Consider the following 26286-nt stretch of genomic DNA (forward strand, 5'->3'; position numbering starts at 1 on the left):
CTATAAATAATTTGTAACTTTTTTTTGCCCATATTTTACAATGGGAAACAGTATGATGACCTACTGAATGTCCTGTTTTCTGCCATTGCTTTTGTGGATTGTATGATTGTAGTCAAAGGAGGTAAGCTTCATCCTCCTCTTCCAAATTTACTATTATTATTATTACATCACATCTCCAGGGAGTCCAAAGACTCATCAAGGGAGGGCATCTACTTTACAAGTCTTCGACTCACTACTCCACCAATCTTCATCATCTAACATCATTATCTACCGCTGACTACCACCACTAGTACTTTCACAGACAATCACAAACATCAATGCCCACAACGGGATTTGAACCCGCAGCCTTTTAGCTGGAGAGAGGATACGCTAACTACTTAGTACAACATTATTTACAACAAATTAGGATACGTTACAAATGAGAACAGCTTACATTTAGTAGGTAAATTATACAGGGAATAATAAATGAATAATGAAGGAAAAAGAAACTATACAAAAGCTATATACAATAAATATAGTCAGATGTTCCTCCAGAATCTTGCACAATCAACTACTCTTTCTGTGCAGGATATAAGGTCATCTTTTGTGCAAGGTGATTGAAGAAGGGGGCAAGAAAGAAGGTGTTCTATGGACTGGGTTGTCCTACACTCACAGTTATCTGGTCCAGTGAGGTAGTCCCATTTGATGAGGTTTTGTTTGCAACATCCAGTCAATCATAGTCTGTTTAGGCTTTTCCAAGTATTCCAGTCAAAGTGGGCACTATGTGGAAGATGTTCAGCTGTTGGAATACTACTATTATTCTCAGGGTATAGTGCAAGCAATTGTTGAAGTCTTGTTTCTGGAGGGTTTTTAGGTGGTTCAATGGTTGCTAAGAAGCTATGTTGGGATCTTAGTCTCTGGGGCACTGTAGTCTAGTCAAACAGTGGGTGGCACTCATCATTCCTTTGAACACCTTTGAGTAACTCAAATATATCAACCAAATATAGCATTCTCCTTCATTGTTTCTAATATATATATTAAAACAAACACATCGTCTCTGACTCTACACATATTTGGTTACAATTAATTGATAAAGTATTCAAAGTTATCCTATAATTAATTGTACTGGACCAATTAAGATGAGTGCTCATGCTATGCACTCTTAAAACTTCCATACATCAATAAAAATGCAATCATACAGTCAAATCGATGTGAATTTTGTAGGCACGGACTGCATTAGCCACACAACAGAACACCCAGCCGAAATGGATATGCGACACCACTGAGACACACACTACAATGATGATGATGATGATGATGATGCCTGCTTTGAATCCTACTCATGTAAAATTGGAGTTTGTGTCAGTAGTGGATTTTTTGATGTTTGCCCTGCTTTCCTGACAAAAACATGGGGGATGAGGGTTGTTTAACTAAGTAATGTATCACCTGGCATGAAATTCTGCTATGATGTGCAATTATTCTGTTTTGGTTTATGCCAATAATATTATAATTTGGTTTGTAAATCCAAAATTGTCAGTCCATCATAATTTGTTTAGTATCCAGGTAGATACCTATTAACTGGTTTCACAAGGTGAGGACTGAACATGAGGTCGGAAGGGGTAATTAAATTAAACGACTACTAAATGAAGCAAGAAGTGATAGCACAAGCACAGAAAATATTTCAGAGGAATGCAATCAGGAGTACATATAAATACATAATGTAGAAAAAGCCATCAAAATCTGAGATGTGGAAAGACAGCAAGAGTAGATGATATGCAATCAGAAATACTGAAAAAGCAGCCACACTTTGTTCAGGAGGTCAAATTCCAGAAGATTAACAAGAATGGGGAGAAGGAAAGTTAGTAAACTAGATGTTTGATGGCAAGAAAGACCCAGAAGAAGAACAAGATTTAGGTGGACTAATGCAGTCAAAATCTTCCCTAAAAGACAGAAATATAACATCCAACAAATACTAGTACTGACAAGTCATCATCATCATGCATATCAAGGATTTAGGCCTAGCATGGCCTGTTCCGGCCTTAGAAGTCATCGTTGAATCGTTTAAGAGGACGTCCTGGTTTTCTTTTTCCTAATGGCTTGTATTTTAAGGCTTGTTTTGGTAATCTTTCTGTTTTCATTCTTTGAATGTGTTCCATCCATTTATGTTTATATTTTTTAATTTTTTCTGTTACTGGTTCTTGGTTTAATTCTTTCGTAATTTCTTCATTTCTTTTGTGATCAAATAGGGTATACTTTGCAGTTTTTCTCATAAACTTCATTTCTGCTGTTGTTAATCTTTGTTTGTCTTTTTGTTTTATTGTCCAGATTTCACTTCCATACATTAAGACTGGTAGGGCTAATGTATTGTATACTTTTAGTCTGGTTTGTTTTTGAACTAGGTTTGGTTTAAATATAGAGTTAATTACACCTGTTATTTTTAAATATTTTGCAATTTTTACGTTTATATCTTTTTCATTTTCATAAGTGATCATACATCCTAGGTAGTTAAATGAATTCACCTGTTCTAAGATCTTGTTATCTATTACTATTTTAGTTCTTGCTGGATCTTGTCCTTTAAAGGCTAGTTTTTGATTTTTCTGTTGATATTATCATACCATAATCTTTGGATATCTCATTTAGATCTAAAATAGCTTTCTGTAGTTTATCTTCAGAATTTGTAATTATTATTTGGTCGTTGGAAAAGAGGAGAGTGTTTAAGTTTACTGTAGGAGAAAGTTTAATTACTTGATGTAAATTTTTATTCCATTTTATTATTATTTCATTTAAGCAGATATTAAAAAGAGTTGCTGAGAGGGGACATCCCTGTCAGACCCCTTAGTTTATCTCTCTCGTGTATGATAGCTCGTGATTTAATCTTATTTGTATGTGATTATTTTCATATATACTTGTGATAGCTTTTAGGATATTATTTGGTATTTGTCTTTCTTTTAATATGTTAAATAATATGTTTCTTTTAACTTTGTCAAATGCTTTTTCAAAGTCAATAAATGCAATATGTCACTAACAAGTGATGATAAACTAATTTAGAGGAAAACTGTTGATAGGAGATTAGTAATAATGTACATTTAATTATATAGTTTTGTCTATCCAGTATAAGATACTGTCACAGTGATGCAATAAGGAAGTAAAAAGGAAATATTTTTGTATGACACATGGTGAATGAGTGAAAAAGAATGCATTACCAAAATTTGTGGTGAATGGCCTGAATGTTATGTGCATTGTGATCTGTGAGAGAATTTGGCCTGCCACAATGAAACCAACTCCATGAAGGCCTAGAAATAATACTAATACTGAAGGGCCATGAAGAAAAAAAATTTTCACTCTCCTATTCATGTGTGTGTGTGTACTGTATAAATAATGAATTAATGCTATTTTAAAAAACGTTACTGCAGTATAAATCTTTGACTGCAGCAAATTATCTCATTTGTCGTTAGGGGTATGCTACAATGAGAACTAAATAATCAATGACTGAATAATAGTCTATTCTTATTATGGAAACTTCTGGGGACCATAGGAAATATTTATTATAGTGGACAGTTTGCTATGGAACTTTGGTTGAGACTTTACTTTGTTACAGTGAACAAGTTTGTTATAATGGTATTTGCTATAGTAAGAGTTACTTGTAACAAACTGCACAGCGTTTTTTTTTGAAATATAATAATATTTAAAGTAAGATAAGAGGTGGAAAATCAAAATACATTTTGCTTTTCAGTTGATGCATTCAATATATGCAAAAAATCTATTTACGAAGAGTCCCAACTGATACACTGGATACTTGAAAATAAATTCCTTCCAACAGAGAGAGAGATACAATATCCATTTACACTCGACTCTCACCATAGTAAACTCATAGGTAGGGACTACAGGAATAGTTTGTCAGAATAGATAGTTTGCTGTAGTGTATGTCATTAAGTATATCGAGGGCGTTGGTGGGTCAAGCGCTATGGACGTGTTTTGAAGAGCTCCTGATTCAGATAAGTTTTACTAGGAATAATTAATAATATATGCGTAATTGTTTAAGTAAGAGCGGCTGTAGACGTTGTACGCTACCGATATTATTAGTGTGGTTTTTTTTTTCTTGCTTAAACTAAATACGAAAACGTTAATATTAGACCTAGTAACCTGCAGAGAAAAAAAAAAAAAATGGCGGCGGCATTGTCATTCCATGATTTTAATTTGGATTTCAGTCGGTTCGTTAAGTGTGAGGTCTGTTATATGTATTCCTTCGATTACATAAATGATTTGTAGATGTTTAGTGTGGATGGAAGAAGGGTGTGTGCGAAATGTGACCTGAACGAGGAATTGATGAATGAGAATATGAAGTTGATGACAGAAAGTGCTAGTACCGATTGTGTCGCAAGTGCACGTTTGAAAGAGAGGCAAAAAAATCAGGAAAAAAGAAAAAGAGCGATTTGACAACCGTAACGGATGTTAAAAGGGACGAAAGTGAGGCAGAAAGAAACGAAATTGAGAGAACGAATGAAAGTAGAAATGGCGTGATACAGAAATCGCAAGTAAAAAAAATCGAAAGAATGAATGATAGCAAAAAAAGAATGCCTGATGGCGAAAGTTGGATGCATGTTGGAACGAAAATACTGAACCAAAGAAAGACGAATGACAGTAAAAGTGATAAGAATGATAGCGAAAGTTGGACGCATGTTAGTCCGAAAGTACGGAAACAAAGAAAGATATGTGAGAGTGAAAGTGAGAAGAATGATAGTGAAAGTTGGATGTATGTTGGATCGAAAGTACGGAAACAAAGAAGGATGAATGAGAGGGAAAGTGAGAAGAGGGGGTCGAAAGTTAGAAAGATTTAATGATAGAGTGAATGTGTCGCGAGGTTCGGAAGGTGAATTGGATTGGATGAAGCAAAAAATGAAATGGATGCGGAATGAAATTAAGAGAATTCAGGTCAAAACTATTAAAATAAATCATGATGGCATGAAAGAGTTAATAAAAGATGAGCGAGTGGCGTTGTATGGCGACTCCATTATTAAAGGTGTGCTAGAGGATAAAATGCACAAGGTATGTTTTCCAGGCGGTAAAATGAGTAGAGTGATTGAGGCATTGAATATGAGGCGGGAACGAGCAAAAGAGTTAATTGTATTAATTGGTACAAATGATTTGAGAGAGAACAAAGAGCATGTCAAAATGAATGTCAGGAGACTGCGTGGAAAGATAAAGGAGAATAGTGTGACAGGAAGGGTGGTCAGTGTGTTGCCTAAGTATGATTGTGGTGAAATGAGGCAGAGAGCAAGGATTATGAATGATATTCTGGCTGAAATGTGTGAGGAGATGGGAGTACAGTTTGTTAATGTGTGGAATGAGTTTGAGGGACGAAGTGAGCTGTATGGGAGCGATAGACTGCATTTGAGTGGTTATGGTGTGAGTCGCTTGGAGAGACTGCTGCTGGAAAGTGGAGAAGTGAATAGAGAGAATGAATCAGATCGAGAGGGGAGTGATGTGGAAGAGCAGGAGAGTAAGACAGGAGAGATTGAAGGAGTGGAAATGAATGGGGAAGTGAGTGGTATGAGTATAGAAAATGAGAGAATGGGTGTGCAAGAGGAGCAGGGAAACGGGGAGGCTCAGGGTGGACAGGGATACACAGCGTGAGAAAGGTGGATGCTCCAAGAGGAGGTGAGAGCATGTGTAGGCAGGAAAGTAATGGGATGATCAGGCATCAAAAGGAAACAGATGGAATTGCAAAGGGTTCTAAAATGAAGAAGCAGAAAGGGAAATGGCCCCAGTCCAGCATGGAGAGATCACATCGAGTGAGTGGTATCAGTGGAACTAGCTGTAGATCCAGAAATGAGTTGTTGTGTTTGGATACCAATGCTAGAAGTATAAGAAACAAGGCGGATGAAATGGTTGCACTAATTGCGTCTGTGCACCCAGAGATTGTCGGAATAAGTGAGACATGGTTAGATGAGGATGACATCCTGACAGGAATAGAGATGGAAAGGTATGATGTGTTTCGTGAGGAGAGAAGGGGTAAAAAGGGAGGGGAAGTGCTATTGATGATAGAGAAAGAGTTATGTCCATACAAGGTAGAGATGCAAGAGGGAAATGGGGCCAGTGGTTTTGAGGCAGTATGGTGTGAGATAGAGGTGAATAGAATCAAATATTTGGTGGGATGTTGTTATAGACCTGGTAATGTGGATGGTGGTGATAGTGAAATGTATAGTCAAATAAGCCAAGCAAATAAGAAAAGGGTGATCATTATGGGTGATTTTAATTATGACAATATAGACTGGAATGAAGAGATAGCAACTGGCAGTAAAGAAAATGAGTTATTTGAGTTTTTGAGGGATAACTACCCCAGACAGTATGTAACAGAGGGCACAAGAGAATTAAGGGTCTTGGATTTGGTCATCTCATCGGAGGATGTAATTATCAATGAGGTATCAAATCATCCACCAATTGGTGAAAGTGACCATCAGGTGATTACTTGGGTGGTTGACAGCAGTGCAAGGATCCCTGTGAAAAAAGGGTATATGTGGAACTACAAGTGGGGTGATTATGAAGAGCTCAGGAGACAGCTTGCAGGTGTAGCATGGAATGAGGAGTTAGCTGGAAAAGAGATCAATGCAGCTTGGGGGATTTTCAAAAAATATTTAGTGGATGCAATGTCTAAATGTATACCACGGGTGAGAAGGTTAAATAAGGTAGGTGTGAGATGGATGAATAAAGAGATTAAGCATGCAATACAGAGAAAAAGGGCATTGTGGAGGCAGCATAAGAGAAGTGGAAGTAACCAATTTCATGAGGTCTACAAAGACCAGGCAAGGAGGGTGACTTGGTTGGTGAGAGTAGCTAAAGAGAGGTATGAACAGCAGTTAGCTAATGAAGCTAAAAAGAATCCTAGGGAGTTCTTTCAATATGTAGCCAGTAAAAGAAAGAATGATTATGGAAGGATGACATTAATTGGAGGAAATGGTATAAAGACAGCTGTTGCAGAATGTGTGGTGGAGATACTTAATGAGCAGTTCATAAAGATCTTTCAATCTTGTGAATGTGACTTCATGGAGAGATTAAGAGCAGTTGATGATGGGGAGGAGAGACTGACTGTAAGTGAGCAAGAGGTGTTTGGGGAGTTGAGTAAACTAGATGTAAATAAGGCTGTGGGACTTGATAATATATCACCGCGTATTCTGAAGGAATGTGCCAGAGAGTTGACACCTGCCTTGACATATTTTTTTAATACAAGTCTTGCACTTGGTCAAGTCCCTAAAGAGTGGAAGGAGGGCAAGATTGTGCCACTTCATAAAGGAGGTGATCGAACTGAAGCATCAAACTATACCTATCTGTGTGTCAAGTGTTGTGGTTAAGTTGTTGGAGAAGCTTGTGAGAACTAGGATCCAGAGTTGGGTTGACAACAATGGTATAATCTTTGATGGACAGCATGGATTTGCTAAAGGGAGGTCGTGTTTTAGTAATCTACTTACTTATTACAATAAAGTGACTGCTTCCTTGGACAGAGGAGAAGGATACACAGTAATCTACTTGGATTTCGCAAAAGCTTTTGATAGAGTACCTCATGATAAGTTGACAGTCAAACTAGAGCAGATGGGGTTGGATATTAGATTAGTGCATTGGATTGGAGACTGGCTATCTGATAGGTATCAACAAGTTGTGTATGGGAGTGCAATATCCAGGAAAAGGAAAGTCACTAGTGGAGTGCTTCAGGGATCTGTTTTAGGGTCATTACTATTTAACTTGTATATTAATGATATTGGCGAAGATTTGGATGGAGATATTCAGTTGTTTGCAGATGATGCAAAGTTGGGATGAACCATAAAGAGTAGTGAAGATGTTGTGGCCTTGCAAGAAGACTTGAATAAATTGAGTGATTGGGCAAGCAAATGGGGATGTGAGTTCAATGTTGCAAAATGTAAGGTTTTAAAATTTGGAAAACAAAGATGGGATGCAGAATTTATGCTTGGTGAGAATATATTGTTGGAAGTAGAGGAAATAAGAGATCTGGGAGTGATAGTGGATAAGGATCTAAAATTTAGGGGACACATCGCCAAAATTGTGAAGACAACACAAAGACTTCTGGGAATGATGATGAGGACACTGACGTGTAGAAGTAGGGAGATTCTTGTTCCATTGTATAAGGCTTTGATTAGGCCACACATGGACTATTGTGCCCAGATTTGGTCACCTGGTTTTCAGAAGGATGAAGAGATGTTGGAAAGGGTCCAAAGGCGACTGACTAAGGTAGTTTCTGACCTCTGGAATGTCGAGTATGAGGAAAGATTGAAAAGATGTCATTTGCAAAGTCTAGTGGAGAGAAGGAAGAGGGGAGATATGATAGAGACAAGTTGGTAAGGGGTTGTTATAGGATCAATGGTGGAGAAGTTCTACAGAGAATAGTGGGAGATCAGGGGAGAACCAGAGGTCATCCCTGGAAACTGTATAAAGAGGGTGTGAGTAGGGAAGTGAGAGGCAGGTTTTTTCCGTGCAGAGTTGTGAATGATTGGAATGCCTTGCCTGAGAGTGTGGTGTCTGCAAGGAGTTTGAATGTGTTTAAGACCCGGTATGATGAGATGTGTGTGAGATAAAAGGACCTCCTAGATGAGTCTTTGACTCCATGAGGTCTTGTTTAATAATAATAATAATAAAATATCATTCTAACAAAGAAGCTTTCATTGGGAATTTCCAGCAATTCGCTATAATAAGCACAACTGTTATAGTGGTGTTTGCTATAGTGTGAGTTAAGTGTATATACATTTCAATCTTTCATTATTATTTTTATGGCTATTTTGCCTGCTTTTGTTTAGGAGTGACCCTTTTTTAATGTCATTGGTTTTTTACTCCAGAATTCTTAGGGCACTGTAGATGTATTTTAGAGACAAATATATGTAGCATAACAGAAGAAAATTTGCACATACCTTTTCTTGGATGTTGTTGCCTGCCTTCTTTCTGCAGTGTGCATACTTCTGCTGTTATGGTGTTGAAAGGGGGAGTGAGGCTTAGGCAATGTGGGAGAATTAATTTGAAAAAAAAAACAGGTTTTTTTATATAATATATTATTATATAAAATTATTATATAAAGGGTGGGCAGAGCACTTTTTTTGTAAGATGGGAAAAAGATGAAAAAGGGGGCTGAAAATAAAAACTGTTTTTTAGATGAAGGGTTTATGGGGAAAAGGGGGGGGGGAGAGGGTTGATGGGGTGCGAGCCATTTCGTCAGTGTGGCTCATCGTCTGAACTCATGGAGGAAGTGGATGCTATGTCATGTCAGCTTTGTTTCTGCCTTTGAAATGTTTGTGTTATAGCCTACTGGTCGGAGTTGTGACTTAATTTTTATGTTGTGGAGCTTCCAACACTAGGAGATTATGTAGGGTTGGTGTACGTTGATTGAGTTCTCGTCACATTTTATATGGTTACAAGACACAAGTAAATATAGGTATTATTTCTGGAAAAACTCCCATGTTACTCCTCTTAAAAAAACTTATTTTTATGGCTATTTAGCGTACTTTTGTTAATACCTATATTTACTTGTGTCTTGTAACCATAAAATGTGACGAGAACTCAATCAACGTCCACCGACCCTACATAATCTCTGAGTGTTGGAAGCTCCACAACATAAAAATTAGGTCACAACTCCGACCGATAGGCTATAACACAAACTTCAAAGGCAGAAGCACTAAGCCGGCATGACAGAGCATCCACTTTCTCCATGAGTTCAGATGACGACCCACACGGTTGAAACGGCTCACACCCCATCAACCCTCTCCCCTTCCCCTTTTTCCATAAACCCTTCCCCTTCCTCTAAAAAGCAGTTTCTATTTTCAGCCTCCTTTTTCATCTTTTTCCCATCCTACAAAAAAAAAAAATGCTCTGCCCGCCCTTACAAATAATATATGTATATATTATATAAAAAAAACGGGTTTTTTCAAATTAATTCTCCCACATTGCCTAAGCCCCCACTCCCCTTTCAACACCATAACAGCAGAAGTATGCCACACCACAGAAAGAAGACAGGCAACAATATCCAAGAAAAGGTATATGTGAATTTTCTTCTATTATGCTACATATATTTGTCTCTAAAATACATCTGCAATGCTCTAAGAATTCTTGAGTAAAAAGCAAATGACATTAAAAAAAAGGGCACTCCTAAACAAAAGCAGGCAAAATAGCCATAAAAATAATGGTTATTTTTAAGAGGAGTAACATGGGAGTTTTCCAAGAAATAATACCTATAATCTTTCACTATATTTTAAGAGATTTAGCTCTTACCTTCTGATAAATCTTTACTCACACTTCCTGGAAATTCTTCCTGACAGAGTTCATTATATGCATAAACTGCAGCCACCTCACAATTATATTCCACATGAACATCATGAGAACCCTACAAAAACAATCATGAAATCAACACACACACACACACACACACACACACACACACACACACACACACACACACACACACCAAAATATTAATGTTTTATTGGTTATGTTAAATACATGCAGAGATATGTTATGTCAAACTGCGCTGAATGTGTTTTCCTTTAGTGTCACAAGGTGATCAGCATTCATTTTGCACAAATTATGGACTCTACAACCATGTTAAAAATAATTATTTTAATTTCCTGACGTGTCAACCTTCATATTAAGGTCATCATCTGGAGTATACACATATATATGTACAGAGACAAGCTAAATTACATTTCACACAGTATGCTGAAGAATCAATGATTTGATCAACAATTATTTTACTGGCCTGAAATCTAGAGAAAATAAAATTATAATAAATAAATGAAATAAATAAAATAACTACATCAAAGCTATATTCTATTTAAGACAACATCAGAGAAACATTCTTTCATATAGATAGTTTTGTTACAGTAAAAATGATGTCCTGTCTATATTATTATTATCCGAGACCTCCAGGGAGTCAAGGACTCAGCAAGGGAGGCTGTAAATTATCCAACCCGGCTATCATACCTTCCCTTAAATTCATTTACTAGATGCACTCACTACCCCTTAGGGAAAATTATTCCACTCACTCACTACTCTCTGAGAGAAAAACCTAGCTCTTACCCCTTTCTTGACTAAGAACAACCTTAACTTCCATGGATGCCCCTGTGTTCTCTCTCCGCTTTCCATATAACGAAAAATTTCATCATTTGAAATGCTATAACACCTATTCAAAAGTTTATAGACCTCTATCATATCACCTCTCTTTCTCCTGTTAACCAGAGTCTGTAATCCACATACTCACAATCTGTCCCCATAATATATATGCTTTCATATATAATATATGAAAGAATGTTTCTCTGATGTTGTCTTACATAGAATATAGCTTTGATGTAGTTATTTTATTAACTTCTACAATAAACATGCTTTCAATCTATCCTCACTAGGAACATTCCACAGGCCACTCACCATCTTGGTCACTTGCTTCTCAATTCTCTGCACCACTTCCTCATCCCCAAGAAAGTCAGGGGGACAAGACTTGAGGCAGTAATCCAGATGTAGGCATATCAAGTCCTTATAAAGAGGAATGACAACTTCCTTATCTGTACTTGTTAATGTGTTCTTCAATAGCCAAGTAATCTTATGGGCTACCTTAGCAACATGTCCTCTAAACTTTAACTCTGTCTACCACCACCCCTTAATCTCTAGCTTTATCAATTTCCTGGAGTAGAGTGTCATCAATGTGATACACGGCTTGCAAAATATTTATCCCAAACTTTACATTTCTCGACATTAAACTGACACCCATTAACTTTTGCCCATACTGACAGCCCAGCCTATTTATATCGTCCTGCAAGCTCTCTAAGATCACCTTGATTAACTATTACTCTACCTAATTTTGCATCATCAGCAAACAACTGAATATTTCCTTTCACATTATTTCCTATATCATTTATGTACAAATTAAACAGCAATAGTCCCAGCACTGAACCTTGCAGCACACCACTAGTCATCTGTTTTCACCTCAATTCTGTCCCCTCCATATACCAATATCTGATGTCTGCCCAGCAGGCATCCTCCTATCCACTTAATCAGTGTCATATGCATCCCCATTTGTTCGAATTTGCATAACAGAGTTCCATGTGGTATTCTGCCTTTGCAAAATCATCATGTATTCATTTCCTTTATCAAACTCAGCTGTTAATCTATCATAAAAAATTAGTAAATTATTAAGGCATGACCAATCCTTCACAAAGTCATGTTGATCCTCACGCAGTATTATATTTTTTATCAACCAATTCTTGAATTCTCTTTTTGACCAATTTTCTAGTACTTTTACCACAACACCTGAAAGATTGGTCTATAATTTGCTACTGTAGTCTTAGAATCTCCCTTATGCAAAGGAATTATTTTGCTCTCTTTCCATTCCCTTGGAACTCTACCAGAGCTGAGACTAAAATTAAACAGACTAGTCAAAGGCTTTGCCAGTTCCCTTGCACATTCTCACAAAACCCTAGCTGATATCCCATCTAATCCCACAGCTATATTTACGTTGAGATTCTGCAATATCCTGAGAACTTCCAATTCACCACATCTGTTCCCACATTAATGTCTGTCACTTGGCATTACTGAACACACAGAAAAAAGTTTTCGAACCAATAAATATTTTTGTTGCCTTTTGTCCTCATCAGAAAAATCTCCAACTTTCTCACTTCTCCTAAGGTCAAGCTTCCATTTCTCAGTTATCCAGACATCTACTAGATTCCTTGCTCTTGTGGGTTATCTTATTTTGGACAAACCAGAAGATTTGCTTTTATTCATTAAGAAAAACATAAGTCTTAACAGTCTGGACTTGTGGAACATGCTATCAACACTGAACAGAGTTTATTGAAACAAGAGAAAAGTCTTTCATAAAAGTGGTTTCCTCATAGAACGTCTTTATCAAGAAACTTGTGAAACTTTACTTCATTGTCCTAACTTAAACAGGTCTCATGGTCTACATCTATCCCTTTTGTGAGAGATAGTATGGTATGGAGAAAAAAAAAAGTACAGAACTTTAACACTCCCTTCACACAGTATGAGATACAGCATTCAACTATATGCACATTAATAGAAGGGCAGGTGTAGGGTCTACAGCATTACATTTAGCTATAGCAATAGTGTTGACGTTGGAAGAAAAGATGTTTATTGTTGAGCATCATTTTCATTTATGGATTTGGTAAAGCAAATGGTCCATGCCTACATGTTTGTTGTAGGCATGGACTATTTTTTTCGTTGTTTCCATATGAATGCCCTGAGCAAGTGTCATCATTGCCTTAATCGAGAGTTCTGATGTACTGGGAGTGTTCTGCTACAATGCAAAGGACATTTGGAGAGACCACGAACTATTAACACAAATGAGAATCAATCATGAGCATATGCTGGAGCAAATGTAACAGTCTTCAAAACGCAGTCAATACCAAACAGTAGTAAAACTTGGGATACTGAGACAGTAACTACAGAGAATCCTTAAAGAGCTGGATACCTTTTCGTATATCATTCAGGTGGATCAGCAAATTAACAGCAATAGCAATGGATTATGCAGCATGGCAGGAGTACTGTGCATTCTTGCTGGCCAATGCCTATGAAGATCCATCCTTCCTCCATAATGTCTGGTTCTTGGACAAAGCACATTTCCATCTAAGAGCAGCCATATAAATAGATGAAACTACAGGTTTCTTGGTTTCTCGAGACTTCTATTTGTCTGAGAGAAACCGCTTCACAATGAGGTTATTGGATGGTGTGTGGTTTCCGGACATGGAACAATTGAGCCCTACTTCATTGGTGGTGTAACCATGCCCTTGAATAGTGAATGCTACATTGAGAATGTGTTGATTCCATTCACCCAGATTTGTATAACTGGTAATTAATTTACGGAATTCACAACGCATATGAAGTATATTAATTAAAGATACGTTAATGAATCACTTCTATATTTCGGCAATGTCACATTGCCATCTTCGGGAACATAAAGATATGGTATGTGCACTAAGGAACTAACAAAGCAAATGAGGAAGAAAGTAATAAACTAATTCTGTTCCTAAAGTCCTAATGGTGCCCTCTTGCGGGCTAATTTGGTAGTCTTGGCCGTTGGGCTGAAGTTCTCATAATGAAGGTCTCCCAAATTTGGGGCAGTTTCATGCACCCAAATTTGTTGAGGTTAGGAACGTTTTTTAGAGCTGCTGAAGATTCTTTGAACAATCTTTCGTATTTAAACTTGCTGCGATGGATTATTTTTGTTTTCTTCCAACGAATTTTATGGTGGGTATCTAAGGCATGGTCTGCCAACCCAGAGCGGCTGTACTGGTGAAACCGGATGTAGTCTTGGTGTTCTGAAATCCTGATATTTGTTGTTCTGCCTGTTTGGCCAAAGTAGGACAATTTGCAGCTGCAAGGGACCTGGTATACACCAGGTAGGTCTAGGGGAAGTGGTTGGTCTTTGGTAGAGCGGATAAGGGATGCCAACTTTTTATATGGTCTGTAACAGGAAGTAAGGTCATATTTTTTGAGGATATTAGTTATTTTTTTTCAGAGGTGCCCTGGATGTAGGGGATAGTGATAGACTTGGTGTAGTCTTTATTGTGGAGGGGGGTTGTGGTTATTAGGTTTTAGTATTTTTTGGATTTTCTTGGGGTTATAGCCATTGGCTAAGAAAGTGTTGAGGATGTGGTTTAGTTCAATATCAGGGCCTTGTCATCTGAGCAGATTAATTTTGCCCTGTTATATAGTGTTTTTATCACCCCATATTGTTGTGAGGGGGGTGGTGGGATTGCTGGTGAATGTATCTGCCAGTGTGGGTGGGTTTTCTGTAAACAGAGAAAACCAAAGATCCATCAAGCTGGCGGGTGATTGAAGTGTCTAGGAAGGGGAGGGTGTTGTTTTCCTCTTTTTCTAAGGTGAACTGGATTCTGGGATGTTGGTTGTTTAAGTGTGTTAGGAAGGAGTGGAGTGTGTCTGAGCCATGTGGCCAAATAGCAAACACATCATCCACATAACGAAGCCAAATAGTGGGTTTTTGTGGGGCGGAGTTTAAGGCTTTCTCTTCAAATGTCTCCATAAAGAAATTGGCCAAGGGTGGGGAAAGTGGTGAACCCATGGCTGTCCCCTCTATCTGTTTGTAGAACTTTCCTTGCCAAACGAAATAGCCTGAGTTCATTGTGAACTGAAATAGGGCTGAGATATCGGGAGGAAACTTGGCTTGGATGAGCTCAAGGGTTTCTTTGAGTGGGACATTAGTGAATAGGGAGGAGACGTCAAAACTGACCATTATGTCAGTGTGTTGGAGTGTGAGGTTTTCTATACTGGCTTTAAAGTGGGCTGAGTTTTTTATGTGTGATGGTGTGTTGCCAGTGTAGTGTGTGAGCGTTTTGGCTAAATGTTTGGCTAATTTATATGTGGGGGAATCAATGCCATCCACTATGGGATGCAATGGCACATTTTGTTTATGTATTTTTGGGAGTCCATATAATCGGGGGGGTCTAGAGTTATAAGGTTTAAGTTTGTTGGTGACTTCCACAGGCCAAGAAGTGACCTTCTTAAGGAGTCTGTGGATAGTTCTAATCTGAGAGTTGGTCGGATTATATTCAATGGGGAGGTAAGTAGTACGGTCTCGTATTAAAGAATTTAGCTTACCTTTGTAGTCTTTTTGATTGAGTACCACAGTGGCGCTTCCCTTATCAGCTTTGGTGATTACTATTTTTTTGTTGTTTTTTAATTCTTGTAGGGCTGTATATTCGTTTTTGGATAAGTTGGATTTTGGAGGTTTGGCTTTAGTGAGAACACCGACTACATCCAGTCTCATCTCACGTTGTTGGCGATATGGTTAGGCAGGTTGCGAATTCCATGCTCTATTTGGATCATGATTTCTTCAGCAGGTATCCTTTTTGGAGCTAGGGCGAAATTGTGACCACGTGAAAGTGCGGTGAGTGCTTCAGGCTTTAAAACTGCCGACGAGAGGTTGACTACTGTGTTAAGTGGTGGCTGGGGTACAGAAGAAGAAGTCTTTGTCAGGTTTTCGTATTTCTTCACGTGCCAACTACGAACTTTTTTGAATTCCTTTCTTGCCGATGTGCATGAGATGTCATGAAGAATAGACCATAGATCAAGGCCGAGTGTGTTAGAACGCTCTTCCTCTAGCGCCCGTAAGGTTTTGTTTTCGTCGGCAAGGAGAAAGCGCATTGCGGTAATTTGTTCTCTTAACAGGGCGAAGCTAGTGCGGTTATAAATGCGTAGAGCTTTCTCGGAAGTGAAACGGTGCTTCAATTTCACACAATTGGGGATCACTTTGTTATCCCGGCAGCGTTTTAGGAACGTCAGACGATTTATTTGCCTCGATATCTTCAACCTCAATTTGCCGTATTGACGGGCCTTTCATGCAATTGCATCTCCGTGGATGATCATGATTCTAGTAGTAAGACTTATACGTTGGTTAGACATAACTGGTAATTAATTTACGGAATTCACAACGCATATGAAGTATATTAATTAAAGATACTTTAATGAATCACTTCTATATTTCGGCAATGTCACATTGCCATCTTCGGGAACATAAAGATATGGTATGTGCACTAAGGAACTAACAAAGCAAATGAGGAAGAAAGTAATAAACTAATTCTGTTCCTAAAGTCCTAATGGTGCCCTCTTGCGGGCTAATTTGGTAGTCTTGGCCGTTGGGCTGAAGTTCTCATAATGAAAGTCTCCCAAATTTGGGGCAGTTTCATGCACCCAAATTTGTTGAGGTTAGGAATGTTTTTTAGAGCTGCTGAAGATTCTTTGAACAATCTTTCGTATTTAAACTTGCTGCGATAGATTATTTTTGTTTTCTTCCAACGAATTTTATGGTGGGTATCTAAGGCATGGTCTGCCAACCCAGAGCGGCTGTACTGGTGAAACCGGATGTAGTCTTGGTGTTCTGAAATCCTGATATTTGTTGTTCTGCCTGTTTGGCCAAAGTAGGGCAATTTGCAGCTGCAAGGGACCTGGTATACACCAGGTAGGTCTAGGGGAAGTGGTTGGTCTTTGGTAGAGCAGATAAGGGATGCCAACTTTTTATATGGTCTGTAACAGGAAGTAAGGTCATATTTTTTGAGGATATTAGTTATTTTTTCAGAGGTGCCCTGGATGTAGGGGATAGTGATAGACTTGGTGTAGTCTTTATTGTGGAGGGGGGAGGGGGGTTGTGGTTATTAGGTTTTAGTATTTTTTGGATTTTCTTGGGGTTATAGCCATTGGCTAAGAAAGTGTTGAGGATGTGGTTTAGTTCAATAGTCAGGGCCTTGTCATCTGAGCAGATTAATTTTGCCCTGTTATATAGTGTTTTTATCACCCCATATTGTTGTGAGGGGGGGGGGGAATTGCTCGTCGGTGTTCTCACTAAAGCGAAACCTCCAAAATCCAACTTATCCAAAAACGAATATACAGCCCTACAAGAATTAAAAAACAACAAAAAAATAGTAATCACCAAAGCTGATAAGGGAAGCACCACTGTGGTACTCAATCAAAAAGACTACAAAGGTAAGCTAAATTCTTTAATACGAGACCGTACTACTTACCTCCCCATTGAATATAATCCGACCAACTCTCAGATTAGAACTATCCACAGACTCCTTAAGAAGGTCACTTCTTGGCTTGTGAAAGTCACCAACAAACTTAAACCTTATAACTCTAGACCCCCTCGATTATATGGACTCCCAAAAATACATAAACAAAATGTGCCATTGCGTCCCATAGTGGATGGCATTGATTCCCCCACATATAAATTAGCCAAACATTTAGCCAAAACGCTCACACACTACACTGGCAACACACCATCACACATAAAAAACTCAGCCCACTTTAAAGCCAGTATAGAAAACCTCACACTCCAACACACTGACATAATGGTCAGTTTTGACGTCTCCTCCCTATTCACTAATGTCCCACTCAAAGAAACCCTTGAGCTCATCCAAGCCAAGTTTCCTCCCGATATCTCAGCCCTATTTCAGTTCACAATGAACTCAGGCTATTTCGTTTGGCAAGGAAAGTTCTACAAACAGATAGAGGGGACAGCCATGGGTTCACCACTTTCCCCACCCTTGGCCAATTTCTTTATGGAGACATTTGAAGAGAAAGCCTTAAACTCCGCCCCACAAAAACCCACTATTTGGCTTCGTTATGTGGATGATGTGTTTGCTATTTGGCCACATGGCTCAGACACACTCCACTCCTTCCTAACACACTTAAACAACCAACATCCCAGAATCCAGTTCACCTTAGAAAAAGAGGAAAACAACACCCTCCCCTTCCTAGACACTTCAATCACCCGCCAGCTTGATGGATCTTTGGTTTTCTCTGTTTACAGAAAACCCACCCACACTGGCAGATACATTCACCAGCAATCCCACCACCCCCCCTCACAACAATATGGGGTGATAAAAACACTATATAACAGGGCAAAATTAATCTGCTCAGATGACAAGGCCCTGATATTGAACTAAACCACATCCTCAACACTTTCTTAGCCAATGGCTATAACCCCAAGAAAATCCAAAAAATACTAAAACCTAATAACCACAACCCCCCTCCCCCCCTCCACAATAAAGACTACACCAAGTCTATCACTATCCCCTATATCCAGGGCACCTCTGAAAAAATAACTAATATCCTCAAAAAATATGACCTTACTTCCTGTTACAGACCATATAAAAAGTTGGCATCCCTTATCCGCTCTACCAAAGACCAACCACTTCCCCTAGACCTACCTGGTGTATGCCAGGTCCCTTGCAGCTGCAAATTGTCCTACTTTGGCCAAACAGGCAGAACAACAAATATCAGGATTTCAGAACACCAAGACTACATCCGGTTTCACCAGTACAGCCGCTCTGGGTTGGCAGACCATGCCTTAGATACCCACCATAAAATTCGTTGGAAGAAAACAAAAATAATCCATTGCAGCAAGTTTAAATACGAAAGATTGTTCAAAGAATCTTCAGCAGCTCTAAAAAACGTTCCTAACCTCAACAAATTTGGGTGCATGAAACTGCCCCAAATTTGGGAGACTTTCATTATGAGAACTTCAGCCCAACGGCCAAGACTACCAAATTAGCCCGCAAGAGGGCACCATTAGGACTTTAGGAACAGAATTAGTTTATTACTTTCTTCCTCATTTGCTTTGTTAGTTCCTTAGTGCACATACCATATCTTTATGTTCCCGAAGATGGCAATGTGACATTGCCGAAATATAGAAGTGATTCATTAAAGTATCTTTAATTAATATACTTCATATGCGTTGTGAATTCCGTAAATTAATTACCAGTTATGTCTAACCAACGTATAAGTCTTACTACCAGATTTGTATAGGATGTGTCATACAAAAAAAACATTCCATTTTGTGCAAATGTATTCTAACAGGATGAAACAACCTGTCACACATCACATGATTCTAGAGCCTATTTATCGATACACTTCCCCAGGAGGCCCATTTTGATGTTCACAGAATTTCCATACCTTTCACGTTCTCCTGATGTCACATCACTTGATTCCTTTGTTTGGGGTATGTTGAAGGAATGGGTATTCCACCATGAGCAGCCTTCAAACCTTGTTAAACTAAAGGATAAAATTACACAATATGTCCAGCAGATGTCCCAACCCTTGTTCTCTAAGATGACAGAGAACCTTCACAAAACCTGTCTCGAAAAACAGAGTGCCCATTTTGAGTATATAATCTACCATCATTAATGCTTTATTCGACCAAGATTCCATCGATAGTTGTGGAAATACCTATCATCAGGTGTAAACATACATTTTTTTGTTAATAAACCCATTTACTCCATAACATATATCATTGTAGTTATTCAATACTGTTTTTTTTTTTTTTTGCACCATACTTTACTTTTTTAAATCTACTAATCTTTATTTTGTTTATGTATATATTTATATAATTTTTTAATACATTAGGAAATTATTGATCTTATTTAGTTACCTCACATTAGCTGCTCAGGTGGCACTTTTTAGAATTGTCTGCTTATTGCTTAATTGCATTCTGTGATCCTGTACTCACAATACCTGTGATACTTAGGCAAACATTCAGTAATAAAGTTTTTATGCGAGTTTTCCTCTGTTTTTAGAATTCTTTTGAATAAATTGTCCTGCACTATGAAAGGAACTTTATCGTCATTACAAGTACAGTATGATGATAGCATAAAGTGGACCTGAGTGAAAGTCGATGTACTGTATATTTCCGTGCATTCACAGAAGTAAAAAGAACATTATTGAAAATCGCTAAGCATACAGCTGTTCAGGGAGTAGGAAAGAAACATATATTGTGCCTTCAATATATGAAAACAAAAATTAGAAGTTAGAAATGGAAGACAGAGAAAATATCCTTGTATAAAGAAAGAAGTGTGGAGTTTATTGCAGTTATTAATCCATATTGAATTTAATTCAGTTGAAACTGAAAGGAACTTTATTTCTTGCCAGTTCATACAGAAAGGGGCCTTAGTAAAGTTGTTTTATTTAGGATTCTCAGTCTAATAAGTGATTTCTAAGAGTTCATAAACTTTTAGTTATTTCTTCAGACACTTTATATAGAAAGCAGTGTTATTCTGAAATGAAAAAAAAAAAAAAACTGTTGATAAGGTTTCAAGAAGAATGTTGACTTTCATACAGAAAATTTATTCATTCTAAAGCGATGATATGATTTTTAGTAGTTTATTCAATGGAGTGCTGTTACTTTCATACAGAAAGTGTAGTTACTGAAGTGCATTGGATGAAGACAAGATTTTTCTTCGAGTGTTCTGTGATTTCAAGATGCAAGAAACTCATTACTGAGATTACAACATTCCTATACCAGACTACTTACATTCCAACATTAAGAATAAACAAACAGCAAAATACCAACAACAATAAAAATCCAATTACTTGAGATATTTTCCCATGCAATACAATCAAAACTATTGAGAAGGTCATCATTATCGATTTCCAAGTAAACAAAAACAAGTACACTGCTCCAAATCCCTAGTGATAAGAACCACCCCATTATGATAGTTCTTTCCAGGTCAAATGTTAGGAGCTTCATGAAATTTCTCAGATAAATCCAAAGTTTTAGCAAGATAGTAATTTACAAACTTGCATATAATCAATGTATAAATAATATTTGCTTACCAGACTCTTTCCTTTCATTGCAATTCCAGATGCCCAATCCGGACCTAAAGCTCCTCCTAAGGATCCATCAGTCTTGTGAGAAATTGTAGTATCTTAAGGGAAAAGAAACACTGTTGAAATATTGTACTTAAATACTTGAAACACTGTTCAAATATTGTACTTAAATATGTACTTGCTGGCGTGGTTGGTCTAGTGGTTAGCGTATCTGCTCTCCAGCCAAAAGGCTGCAGATTCAAATCAAGCCATGGGAATGGATGTTTGTGATTGTCTGTAGAAATACTAGTAGTGGTGGTGGGGGTAGACGACATTGGTATGGTCATGGTTAGTTGTAGTTGGTGGATTGAGTGGTGGAGACAGAAAGAGATATAGAGTAGGTGTCCTCCCTTGACGAGTCTTTGGACTCCCTGGAGGTGTCATGTAAAAATAATAAAAAAATACAGTTACAACATTACGTAAAACTGCTATCACAGATAATGAGATAATATAGTGACATAGTGCTTTCTCAAATGCAGCAATTACTTATTTCACCTTCTTGTTGCATAAAAGTTTTTCACTGAATTTCTTTGAATGCGAAGTATCTTCACAACTAGGCCACTTGTACCTAAAGGCTGATGACTTCATATCAATTGCCTCTATATCAGCCTCTATAAACAAGCAGACTAGTTGTTAAAATACTTCACATACAAACTTTATTTGCTTACATTGTAACCAAGTGTAAAAACTTTTTACAACTTTCACTTTTTCTTATCCAGAGTATTTTAATAAGGTGATATATTCTTTTTACTACTTGTATATGAGAAATGTGACTTATGCATTAATTCAACCCTAGTATCTTGTGTGGCCGACATTCTATGCACAGTTGCCATCACAACAATCCTATATGCAGATGATACTAAAACTAAAGAAACTCAAAAGAATTCTATCATTATGCTGCAAGTAAAAGAAAGAATGAATATGAAAGAATAACTCTCTAAATGCAGATCGTATACAGGTAACAGATGCAGAAGAGATTGTTCAACTAATGAGTGACCATTTTGCTAAAAGCTATCAACTTGGTGTATGCAACATTGAGCTCACTGCTACCTCTTCACCGAACGAAAAACTCAGGTATATGAGGAGAAGGTATTAGAGCTGTTCCACAAAGTGAATAAGAATTTTTATTTATAAAATGAAGGTACAGAGATGGACTCACCACTATCCTTTTCTATTGCCAATTATTAGATGGAAGCTTTTGAGAAACATACTCTAGATTCTTTACTGTGAAATCCACAGTTTGGCTTAAGATATGTTGATGTTTTCATTATCTGGCCACACAGCCACCAAACATTGAGCATCTTCCTCAGCCTTATGAACAAACACAAATGCAATTTACCACTGAAACTGAAACTAGAACAGACATTTATTTTGAATGCACTATCAAACGTCTTCCTTCAAGCAGTCTATTTTCACTGTCTACTGTAAACCCACACATACTAGCCAATACATACATGTAAATGCTTATCACCACCCTTCACAAAAACTTGGAGTCATTAACATTCTCAAAAACAGAGCAATACAATTTGCTCTAATGAAGAAGCTCTTAAGCATAAATTACAAATAATCAGCAATACCTTTATAAACAACAGCTATAACAAAAATGCCATCAATAAAATCCTTCACAAAAGTACAACTAAAAGATAAGATAATATACATTATAAGTAGGACCAAAGCCATTCCATATATTAAATCAGAAAAATAATTAGAATGCTACATAATTACAATCTAATACCACCTTTAAATCCCTTAAAAAATTGAAAAACATTTAATGTCTCCAAGGATACCTCACCCCACTTCTAGCCCACTCTGGGGTATATCTTTTCTAGGGAACTTCTAACTTACTTTATATTGGTGAAACAGGACACATAATTCCAATCTAGATAAAAGGACACAAACGACACCTTAAATTTAATAATGTTGTTAAATCTTTAGGAACTGATTGGGAAGAAACAAGTTCCTTACACTGTACTAAAGCTTGGTATGAATGCAAATTTAAGGAAGACTGTGAAATGTCGATTGACTATCCTAATCTAAACAATAATGGTTTAAAATCACAAGCATGTGGATGGCACAATAACCCACATAATTTCTGCTTCAAATTTTCTAGCATTCTCTCATATCAGGACTAAGCAATAATTTTAGTTTTATGTCATATACTGGCCATCAGCAATACTGTTTCTGTTTTAATTATCTGTTAGTGTTCTCTAGCCATGACAGGACTCTAGCTTTAATGTAGTTTTTTCCCACCAGAGGTCAGGCCAGTATCACTGACCAAATTAATGATAACTTGTCTCTGTGTGTGTGTGTGAAAATATACTTCAGATAATAAATGACCTTGATATGAAGGTCAAAACCAGGTAATTATGGTAGTTGCCTCCATACAGTTTTATTATAACATATTTTTCTAAGAATTATCTTTTACTCACTAATGATCAGTGCACACTTTTATTTTTTGCATAGCAATATATATAATTTATAATCATTAAAAGAATAATTTGTATCACAAGATTCTCATACAATAATGTTTTTGGTAACATGATTGAATCAACTGATGATGACTGTTTGTTTACAGATGTCATTCCTCGAAGAATCTTCCTGTTTATTTTAATGTTAATAATGGCAGATAAAAGTCAAAGTAAGGATACTGTTGCTTTCAAGTGAAAAAGAAGAAGACAAATAAATGTATTACATTTTGGCAAACAGTGGAGATATCGAACACTGAAATAGACCACAGGCTAAACTTACAACAGCAGTGTGAAGTTACGGTTGTTAAAAACAAAGATAAAGTTCTTAATGAAGTGATAGTGTTATACTAATTAATACTATGCTGTTATTTGTAAACAAGACAATTTTATTGTCGAAATGAAAAAAACAAAAAAAAAAAAACTTTTTCCTCTATTTCGAAAATTTCTGCAAAACTTATTGTGCATAACTGATGAAATAAATGCTTTATTTACATCAGTACTGTATATATGACTGCTTGAAATGATATTAAACCATTACTTTTTTCTTTCTTTTTAATGTGGCTTCTACCCATGAAAGGCTATTGTAAACCTATAGTACTTCATACTGTGGGCGGGAAGATTTTCTTTTTCATTAATTTTATATATTTTTTTATCTTTATTCATTTTTTACCAAGTCCAGAAACTCTGCTCTTGAGACCAAACATGGAACTTTTTCAAACCACTTCAGGCATCCAATAAGTCAGGCAGTGGTCTCATACTGAGCAATAAAATTCATCCCCCACCTAAAGACTATCACAAACATCCATGCCCAAGGCATGATTCAAACCCACAACCTGCTGGTTGAAGATATATACAGTACTAACCATTTAGCCAACTAGGCTGGCAACTGAAAATAAAAGGCAATAGTTCGCTATACAACAGTGATCTGGAACCTAACATGTCATTATGCCAGGGTATGTCTCTATCTGCATAACTTGAAATCAGAATTGCATTTGAGATTTTCAATATCATTAAGAGAGTTCACAAATATTAATTTAAGAGATAAAATTCTATAAAACATGCAGTATATATATATATATATATATATATATATATGGAAACCTTTGGAAAAATGCACCTGCTCATGCTAGAAGGGGACATAATATAGAATAAAGTGAGTTCCCACATGAAGCAAAACATTCACAAAACACTACCTGGTATGAATATTAATTTCATGTGGTCAACTCCCCTCAGTGTTAGTCCTATTTATGCATGCTTTTTGTGCAAATAATAAGTGTATGAGATGACTATTCTTGAGAATTCCATTCTTTGTCACAATAATGCTATATAAAATCTACTTCCTTGCAGTGGATTAAATACTAATATAATCGAACTTTGTTATAACAAGCACAAGATCACAGCTGTAATGATAACTTAATCTTGTCCTTAAGAACCATCCCCACTGTACCTACATCTCTTCAGTATCTAGCCTCAGGCTTTCTACTTAACTCAAACACTCCCAAGACTGTAAAATCAGTTAAAAACGAACCTTACCATCAGAAACATGTCTACTAAAAGAAAGTCTTTTGGGTCGTGAAAAAGTTGATATTATTCCTGAGTTAGAACATGGTGTGAAAAATTTTGAAGTGTGCCAAAAAGTTTGCACACTTCAACATAAAAAAAATAAAATAAAAATTAAATTAAATTAAAAAAAAATTAGTAAGTGTGATCCTAGAAACATCCACCCATTATTGAAACATTTCTTCGATGGTTCACTACACAAAAAAAAGTGCTGGATTCTTAACAGACAGTCAACTGATTAGTCTCAAGACTAATTGAAATTGTGTTCAATATTAAGTGTAATGTAGTTTATATGAGCATACTCATACAAATATCTAGGTATTAATTATATTATATTTTGCTCTCCAATACTGCCTTTATTTTTTTTAATCTATTTTTATCGAGTTATTGAGAATTAAAAAATAAGAGGTAGATCTAACTCATCACTGATATAGTGAGTAATGGTTATAACAAATTTTGCTGGTTCCCTGGTGCTCATTATAACGAAGTTTGAGGGAATTTCAGTAAAATTTGCAATTAAAACTGAAGTATCTTTATTTTGTAAAAACAAACACCCTGTAGCTTAAATAGCACAGACCTGTAACTGTATATTTTGTCCTTTTCAAATATCTCTCTCCTTTTGTTTTCTCAGCATTCAGCTGAGGAATCAAAAATTCTGCTGCTCCAGCATCAAAGAATGTTGCTCCAATTGAATTTTGTCTTATCACCCACACAACTTGACAGTTCTCGATTTCATATCTAAGAGCAGAGGGAAAAGAAGCAGAAAGTTTTTGCTGCTTTAAGAGATTTATCTATTGTACTGTAACTTTTTATTAAACTCTCTACATGAGCATTTTATGATAAAAATGTTTCCATTTCATTCTTAATTTTAATATGACAGACTGAAATTAGCAAGTGATGATAATAAAAAAATAAAAAAAAAAACATCAGTGCTTCCCCATAATATAACAGCCTTGCTGAAATTAAAGAAACATTTAAAAAAAATCAGAATATAACAATAAAATCAATAACATTAGTTGTTGAGTCATGCTGTACATGTACACTTGTCCACTTAAATTCCATGTTCCATACTTTCTAAAACAATTTCACTATTTTAAACTAGTGATAAACTTCTGCTACT

The 26286-nt window shown here is 36.8% G+C and overlaps 1 protein-coding gene across 2 annotated transcripts in view; it reads right to left on the reverse strand.

The window, feature by feature from the left end:
- Pyroxd1 (pyridine nucleotide-disulfide oxidoreductase domain 1) overlaps positions 1-26286 on the reverse strand; it is a 218284-nt gene that overhangs the window by 88508 nt on the left and 103490 nt on the right. For both annotated transcript variants that reach the window (XM_090411724.1, XM_090411723.1), the window contains exons 7-9: positions 25744-25904; positions 21106-21197; positions 10246-10357 (exon numbers count right to left, since the gene is read on the reverse strand). In XM_090411724.1, the coding sequence (XP_090267850.1) occupies positions 10246-10357; positions 21106-21197; positions 25744-25904 (365 nt within the window). The remainder of the gene's footprint in view (positions 1-10245; positions 10358-21105; positions 21198-25743; positions 25905-26286) is intronic.

The sequence above is a fragment of the Typopeltis vanoorti genome, chromosome 2 (genome assembly GCF_054136105.1).
Source record: "Typopeltis vanoorti isolate ZY-2024b chromosome 2, IOZ_Tvanoo_1.0, whole genome shotgun sequence".
In the NCBI taxonomy this organism is placed as follows: domain Eukaryota; kingdom Metazoa; phylum Arthropoda; class Arachnida; order Uropygi; family Thelyphonidae; genus Typopeltis; species Typopeltis vanoorti.